The sequence below is a fragment of the Rhinopithecus bieti genome, unplaced genomic scaffold (genome assembly GCF_001698545.2).
Source record: "Rhinopithecus bieti isolate Rb0 unplaced genomic scaffold, ASM169854v2 scaffold_2439, whole genome shotgun sequence".
Classification (NCBI taxonomy): domain Eukaryota; kingdom Metazoa; phylum Chordata; class Mammalia; order Primates; family Cercopithecidae; genus Rhinopithecus; species Rhinopithecus bieti.
Genome location: NW_016804232.1, coordinates 1,834,034 through 1,842,603, shown reverse-complemented (window position 1 = coordinate 1,842,603; position 8,570 = coordinate 1,834,034). Strand labels below are relative to the sequence as shown.

General features: G+C 41.2%; 1 protein-coding gene across 2 annotated transcripts in view; it reads right to left on the bottom strand.

Annotated features, from left to right (window-relative positions):
• SUGCT (succinyl-CoA:glutarate-CoA transferase) overlaps positions 1 to 8,570 on the bottom strand; it is a 732,347-nt gene that overhangs the window by 696,532 nt on the left and 27,245 nt on the right. For both annotated transcript variants that reach the window (XM_017867385.1, XM_017867383.1), the window contains exons 2-3: positions 2,715 to 2,766; positions 1,695 to 1,768 (exon numbers count right to left, since the gene is read on the bottom strand). In XM_017867385.1, the coding sequence (XP_017722874.1) occupies positions 1,695 to 1,768; positions 2,715 to 2,766 (126 nt within the window). The remainder of the gene's footprint in view (positions 1 to 1,694; positions 1,769 to 2,714; positions 2,767 to 8,570) is intronic.

The window sequence follows — 8,570 nt, the reverse complement described above, 5'->3', positions numbered from 1 at the left end:
AAAAAACTGATCTAAGCTGAGGTGTTTCCTTCTTCAAAACCTTTAAAATTATAAAATGGGAAAATGTTTCTTTTATTGGGAATAGAAAAAAATGGCCAGGAGTAGCAGGTCATACCCGTAATCCCAACATTCTGAAAGGCTGAGACAGGAGTTCAAGACCAGCACAAGTAACATAGCAAGACCCTGTCTCTACATACACACACACACAAAATTGTATTATTATAGCTGGGCATGGTGGCACATGCCTGTAGTCCCATCCATTCAGGAGGCTGAGGCAGGAGAATTGCTCAAGACCAGTAGTTGGAGGCTATAGTGAGCTATGATCACACCACTGCACTCCAGCCTGGATGACAGAGGGAAACGCCGTCTCTAAAAAATAAAAAGAAAAAGGAAATAGAAAAGAATGACTTATGTTGGAGTATTTGAGGTTTTCTGTTTGTTTGTTTGTTTGTTTGTCTGTCTGTTTTTGAGACAGGGTCTCACTCTGTCACCCAGGCTGGAGTACAGTGGCACGATCTCGGCTCACTGAAACCTCCACCTCCCAAGTTCAAGAGATTCTTCCACCTCAACCTCCCAAGTAGCTGGAACCACAGGTGTCTGCCACCATGCCTGGCTCATTTTTGTATTTTTAGTGGAGACAGGATTTCACCATGTTGGCCAGGCTGGTGTCGAACTGCTGACCTCAGGTGATCCGCCTGCCTCCCAAAGTACTGGAATTGCAGGCGTGAGTCACCATGCCCAGCCTTGGGTTGTTTTTTGAGGGACTTTGATTCCTTTTCCTTCTCTCCTTCTTCTTTACCCTATTTCTTCACTTTTACCCTCCTTTCTCCTGGCCTTCCCTTTATTCCACGGTGAGGGAGGGTGGCCAGGCCCACTGTAATCTCAGTCTCAACGCTAAAGCTAGGCTGGGACTAAGGAAGGCCAGAATCACGGCTGAGGGTCTGGATATTCCTTATTACCTATGTGCCCCTAAATAAGTTGCTTTACATCTCTGTGCCTCCATTTTCTCCTTTATAAACTATGAATAATAACATCAGCCCATAGGGTTGTTGTAAAGATTAAATAAGCACAGGCAAAGCATTGAGAACTTTGCCCGGCACTGTAGGTGTTGTTATCATCGTTGTTATACACTGCATCTCAGCTTCTTTGTTTTTTTTGAAGCAGAGTCTTGCTCTGTTGCCCAGGCTGGAGTGCAGTGGCATGACCTTGGCTCACAGCAACCTCCACCTCCCGGGTTCAAGTGTTTCTCCTGCCTCAGCCTCCCAAGTAGCTGGGATTACAGGTCCATGCCTGGCTACTTTTTTTTTTGTATTTTTAGTAGAAACGAAGTTTCACCATGTTGGCCAGGCTGGTCTTGAAGTCCTGACCTCAAGTGATCTGTCCTCTTCGGCTTCCCAAAGTGCTGGGATTACAGGCGTCAATCACTGTGGCCAGCCTCAGCTTCTAACAAAAGCCTTCAGGTGCAAAGAAGAAACTGGCTTGAGCCTTAGCACTTAGCACACATAAGGACTAAAAAGATACCATTAGTGTTAGTTCACAGGAAAACAAGAAATGGAGAAGAAAAAGACAATCATTTCATTTTAATTCTCTCCTTATCCCACTTACAGGTACACTAAACATGGGTATTTAGAGAATTATTTAAATATATTTATTAGCTTGTTTCTATTTTTTAAAGGGAGTAATAATAGCTTTACCTGGTCTCTCCACTTTTATAACTTCTGCTCCAAGATCTCCTAAATTCATAGTAGCAAAAGGTCCCGCCAGGATTCTACAATGTTAAAAATGATAAATTAATTACCATCTGGAAAATTTTTACATTAATTATCTTCTTAAAGACCCATCAACACAGACAAGCTCATATAATGCTAGTAAGAATCAAAACAGTTAAAACTGTAATTTGGCCCATATGTAACAGGAGCTTTAAAAATATATACCCCCTTTCTTTTTCTTTTTCTATTTTTTTGAGACGGAGTCTCGCTCTGTCGCCCAGACTGGAGTGCAGTGGCGCCATCTCAGCTCACTGCAAGCTCCACCTCCTGGGTTCATGCCATTCTCCTGCCTCAGCCTCCTGAGTAGCTGGGACTACAGGTGCCCGCCACCTCGCCCGGCTAATTTTTTTGTATTTTTAGTAGAGACGGGGTTTCACCGTGTTAGCCAGGATGATCTTCATCTCCTGATCTCGTGATCCGCCTGCCACAGCCTCCCAAAGTGCTGGGATTACAGGCGTCAGCCACTGCACCCGGCCCCTATAATTCTTTTTCTAGAATTTTATCCTGAGGAAGAAATCAAAACTGAGGGAAATATTTGTGTACAAGGAAGCCTAATTTATAATCGTGAAAGATTAGAGGATGATTAAGTAATTATGTGACATCGATATATTAACTATCTTACTTTTTGTTGAATTTTGAATAACATAGGAAAATATCTAAAATATAACATTGTGTTTAAAATGTGGGTAAAACTGTAATTTCAATATGGTTCCAATTTTTGTTTTTTAAGATTATATATAAATACACATTGGGAAAAGGCATAAATACTACACTAATTATCTCATAGAATGATGATATTACAGGAATTTTCTTTTCTTATTTTCTTCTCTAAAATTTCAACATAAGCATATAAGTATCTTCTTATAATTCAAAATTAAATGTTTTGAGGAAAGGGAAAACCCAATCCCAAAAAAAAAACCCAAATGTTGATAAACCAATACAAACCTTGTTAGATCCAGAATTTTTACCCCTTCCAATGGCTTTATATTGTTCATATCTGGCAAAACAGAGAAAACATTTCAAGATAATTGATTACTAATTTTCTTACATTTTCACATACACCATTATAAGCTTGAGATAGATCACAAGGACTACAGTGATTCTTAGTAAGGGAGTCCACAGACCACAAGGCTCTAGTAAAGAATACCGGAAGCTGAGCCAGGCGCAGTGACTCATGCCTGTATCCCAGCACTTTCGGAGGCCAAGGTAGGCAGATCACCTGAGATCAGGAATTCGAGACCAGCCTGGCCAACATGGTGAAATCCCGTCTGTACTAAAAATACAAAAAATAGCCAGGCACCGTGGCATGTGCATGTAATTCTAGCTACTCGCTGAGGCAGAAGAATCCTTTGAACCCAGGAGGCAGAGGCTGTAGTGGGCCAAGATGGAGCCACTGCACTCCAGCCTGAGCAACAGAGCGAGACACCACCTCAAAAAAAAAAAAAGAAAAAGAAAAAAAAAGAAAAAAATTACTATCACAATCACAGCAATAGCAAATATTTGAAGTGCATGGATTGGTGCATTACTTTCTTGACAGCATACTTATATGGAAAACCAAATTATAATCAGAAGGTAAACTGATAGGCAAAGCATCAGAAAAAGGAAAGTAGCTAAAACCATGTTTAATGTGGTAAATTGTTACAGCTATTTCCCCAAAAATCACACCTCCAACCTCATACATTCTCCTCCCACGTTGGCACTGGGCTTGGACATCTGCCTTGTTTTCGCCAATAGGGTAATAGGAAAGCTGATGCCAGCAGAGGCAGGATAAGTGCTTGTACACTGGGGCTTGATTTTTTGGACCACTTCAATCTTCATGCGAAGAAGCACAAGATGAAAGAACACATGGAGAGAAGTTCAGCTGAGACTGTCATTGCAGCAGTCCCAGCTTAGGCCCAGACATCTGGATGAAGCCATCTTGGAACACCCAGGCCGAGCCAAACCACTAGCTATTTGCAGACACATGAATAAACCCAGGTGAATCCAGCAAAAGAATTGCCCAACTGGCCAGGCATGGTGGCTCACGCTTGTAATCCCAGCACTTTGGGAGGCTGAGGCGGGCAGATCACCTGAGGTCAGGAGTTCCAGACCAGCCTGGCCAACCCCGTCTCTACTAAAAATGCAAAATTAGCCGGGTATGGTGGCGCATGCCTGTAATCCCAGCTACTCTGGAGTCTGAGGCTGGAGAATCGCTTGAACCCAGGAGGTAGAGGTTGCAGTAATCTGAGATGGCACCACTCAAGCCTGGGCAACAAAAGCAAACTCTGTCTTAAAAAAAGAAAGAAATAAAGAATTGCCCAATCAACCCCCAAAACTTTGAGAAAAAAATAAAGCCTTGTTTTAAGGCACTAAGTTTTGGAGTGGTTTGTTATATGGCAATAGATTAATACAATGGCTTACAGCAGAGATAACCTGTTAGAGTAGTAAGAATGATCCTTGTATACGTAAAACATCCTTCCCTGCTCAAAATCCTCTATGGCTTCCTACTAAACTTAGAATGAAATCCAACTTCTTTCCACAGCTCACAAAATCCTGCTTGTTCTGGCCCTTGACACTTAAAAATTTGATAGAAGGAAAAATACTATAGAAAGGCAGAAAGATCGAGATAAGAAAATCACCTACAGAGCAGAACAAAAAAATAAAAGTGGAAAATGGAGAAAAGGTAACAAAAATAAAACATCAGTCCAGGAAACCCAATAATATGAGCTTCTTAAAGAGTGAACAGCAAAAACAGAAAAGAGAGTATTACCAAAGAAATAATTCAGAAAAAATTGCCTAGAACTGAAAGGCATAAATTTCTAGACTGGAAGGTCCCTCTACTGGCCCAGCATAATGGATTTTTAAAAGACACACAGCAAGCACACCAAGACATCACTGAAAATCTGGAATACAGACTTCTCTGACAAAAGGTCTTAAACATTTCTAGGGAGATAAAAGCAGGTCAGATACAAAGGACTGGTTATCAGGAAGACATTGAATTTCTCAACAATGCTGAAAGACAAAACAAAAAACTGGAGCAAAAAAAAAAAAACCCTTAAAATTCTGAGGGGAGAAATTCTTTCTCCCTAAAATTCTAAACCTAATTAAAACACAAGTCAAGTGTGAGGGTAGAAAAAAAATATTTTCAGTCACGCAGGTTTTCAATAACTACCTGTCATGCATCCTTTCTTGGAAAAATTCCTTTCAAAGGTAATCTAGAAATTTAGAAAATTACTTTATAAGAAAATCATTCCTCCCCACCTGAATATAAGGAAGACTCTAGATCCAACTTACAAGTGACAGGAGCTATAGGAGACAGAGGACCATGTCAAGGACACAATACGGAAGCAGGCACAAAAATCCAGAATGCCCGAAACACTGCAGGAAATGGAAATATTTATTTCTTTAACAAATAAAAAGGCAAGAAAAATGCAAGATGTAGAAGGAGATCCCAAATTAAATGAGACTTAAGTGTCAAGCAACCACAGTATATGAGCCTTACTTAGAGCCTGATTCAAACAAACTATTAAAAATCAGATAATGATAGGCAAGGTGGCTCACACCTGTAATCCCAGCACTTTGGGAGGCCAAGGCGGGCGGATCACTTAAGGTCAGGAATTCGAGACCAGCCTGGTCAACCTGGTGAAACCCCATCTCTACAAAAATACAAAAATTTAGCTGGGTGTGGCGACGAGCGCCAGTAGTCCCAGCTACTCAGGAGGCTGAGACAGGACATTCTCTTGAATCCAGGAGGCAGAGGTGGCAGTGAGCCGAGATTACACCACTGCACTCCAGCCTGGGCAACACAGGAAGACTCCATCTCAAAAATAAAATAAAATTAAATAAAATTAAATTAAATTAAGTTAAAATAAAATACAAAAGAATAAAATAAAGCGGAGGGGTGAAGTGAAGCTCAGGATGACAAGGAAGATACCAACACAATAGCTGAGAGGTTTGCACTTGCATCGCAGTATGGGATAAATGGAGGCTAGATATTGAGAAGGCAAATAAAGAAACCGGACAAATATTAACAAAGAGAAATAAAAAAGTATACATGAGCAGCAGTGTAATCAGAGTATGAATAATAATTGTACTGTTTAAAAATTTTTTTTAAACAAACATAATTTAGCAGTTTAATTTAACAAGGAAAAAATGATTTGTGAAATCGGACAACCCCTACCTACCCTCCCCCAAGTCATAGCAGATTTAGAGGGTCTCCAGCGCTGCTGTATAGTGGGCATAGTGGGAGAGAATTTATGCATACAAAAAGGAAAGAGATGTACAGGGAGCAGAAGCAAGGTATAGAAACAGCTAGTGCCTTAGAACACGATCTGAACAGCTGGTGGCTGTAAGTCTTTGAGGTCCAGCTGCTGGGACTGGCTGAGAGTCAGCAACTGTTATTGAAGCATACTCCTAAGATAGGTTTTCAGTTTGCTTACCTACTAAATTAGGTTGTGGGTTGTAGGTAAAAACTCAAGTATGTGAGTATGGAGGCTTTCTTAGGCCAGATTTTAGTTTGATGAAACAGTATAATAACAATCTAAATACTGAATAGTGATCTAACAAAATTTATAATTTGGAAGGATGGAAAGTGCATGGATTTTTGTTCAAATGGTAGTGAAAGAAAGCTAGCCTCTTTTTTTTTTTTTTTTTTTTTGGAGACAGAGTCTCATTCTGTCTCCCTGGCTTGCAATCTTGGCTCACTGCAATCTCCGCTTCCCAGATTCAAGTGATTCTCCTGCTTCAGCCTCCCAGGTAGCTGGGATTACAGGCACCTGCCACCAGGCCCAGCTAATTTTTGTATTTTTAGTAGAGACAGGGTTTCACCATGTTGGTCAGGCTGGTCTCGAACTTCTGACCTCAGGTGATCCACCCACCTCGACCTCCCAAAGTGCTGGGATTACAGGTGTGAGGCACCGTGCCTGGCCTGAAAGCTAGTCTTTATCACTATCGATAGTGCCTAAAAACAAAACAAAAGAATCAATAACATTATAATCAAGTTCTTTAGTGATTTGGCAGGGGAAAAAAAGGCAAAAAGAATTGAAATTTGTTGTCTCTGGGCAAAGGGAAGGGGCAGAAAGGCATAAGGGGTTACTCTTTTTCATAATTAACACTGTAGAACTTCTGAAGTTTTAAAACCAAGTATACCTAAAACTTTGATTTTAAAAATTAAAAAATAAATTATAAATTATATTACATTTGTGAACAACAGGGTGAAGTATCATTCTGTGTATCTTCTGCTATACAGCCCGCTGCAATGCTTTGTTAAATATTTCTACTCTGAAGCTTTTACTGACTAAAAGTACATGTACACATGGCAGCATCATCACAGAGGAATTACAGTTAATACTCAGATTCTGTATTTGGGAATTTGACTGCTCACTAACTTTTTTTTTTTTTTTTTTTTTTTTTGAGATGGAATCTTGCTCTGTCACCCAGGCTGGAGTGCAATAGTATGATCTCAGCTCACTGCAACCTCCACCTCCCAGGTTCAAATGATTCTCCTGCCTCAGCCTCCCAAGTAGCTAGGATTACAGGCATGTGCCACCATGTCCCAGTTTTTTTGTATTTTTAGTAGAGATGAGATTTTACCATGTTGGCCAGGCTGATCTCAAACACCTCACCTGAGGTGATCCATCTGCCTCAGCCTCTCACAGTGCTGGCAATACAGGTATGAGCCAGCCACCACGCCCAGCCTACTCACTAAAATTTATTTGTAACCCCAAAATCAATACATGTGGAGCTTTCACGGTCATTCCCAGACATGCACAGAATGTAGGAAAATTTGAGTAGGTCATTGTGCATGTTCCCAGCTGAGGTTGAACAACGTGATACTTGTTTCACCTCTCATACTATACACAAGTGTCCTCTTGCAGTATATTTAATGTTGTGTTTTTAACATTTTGTGCTTTTGTTGGTGATCACGCTGTTTATGGCCCAGAAGCATAGTGCTGTCTAGTGTTCCTAAGCATAAGAAGGCCGTGATATGCCTTATAGAGAAAATACATTGTTAGATAAGCTTCATTCAGGCATGAGTTATAGTGCTATAGATTATGAGTTCAATGTTAATGAATCAACAGGGTGTCAATGGAATCAATAAGTTGTCTTTAAAAAGAAACACAGGTCAGGTGCAGTGATTCACACCTGTAATCCCAGCACTTTGGGAGGAGGAGGCAGGCGGATCACTTAAGGTCAGGAGTTAGAGACCAGCCTGGCCAGCATGGCGAAACCCTGTCTCTACTGAAAATACAAAAAGTTGCCAGGCATGTTGGTGCATACCTGTAATCCCAGCTACTAGGGAAGCTGAGGCAGGAGAATCGCTTGAACCCGGGAGGCAGAGGGTGCAGTGAGCCGAGATTGCACCACTACACTCCAGCCTGGGAGACAGAGTAAGACTGTCTCAAAAAAAAAAAAAAAAAAAAAAAAAAAAAAAAAAAAAAACTTAAACACAGTACAGTGAAAGATAGAATGAATACAATTAGAAGATAAATGGCCGGGCGCGGTGGCTCAAGCCTGTAATCCCAGCACTCTGGGAGGCCGAGACGGGCGGACCACGAGGTCAGGAGATCGAGACCATCCTGGCTAACACGGTGAAACCCCGTCTCTACTAAAAAATACAAAAAACTAGCCGGGCGAGGTGGCGGGCGCCTGTAGTCCCAGCTACTCCGGAGGCTGAGGCAGGAGAATGGCGTAAACCTGGGAGGCAGAGCTTGCAGTGAGCTGAGATCCAGCCACCGCACTCCAGCCCGGGCGAGAGCGAGACTCCGTCTCAAAAAAAAAAAAGAAGATAAATGACAGCCTGAAAGGCTAAAAAATAAATAA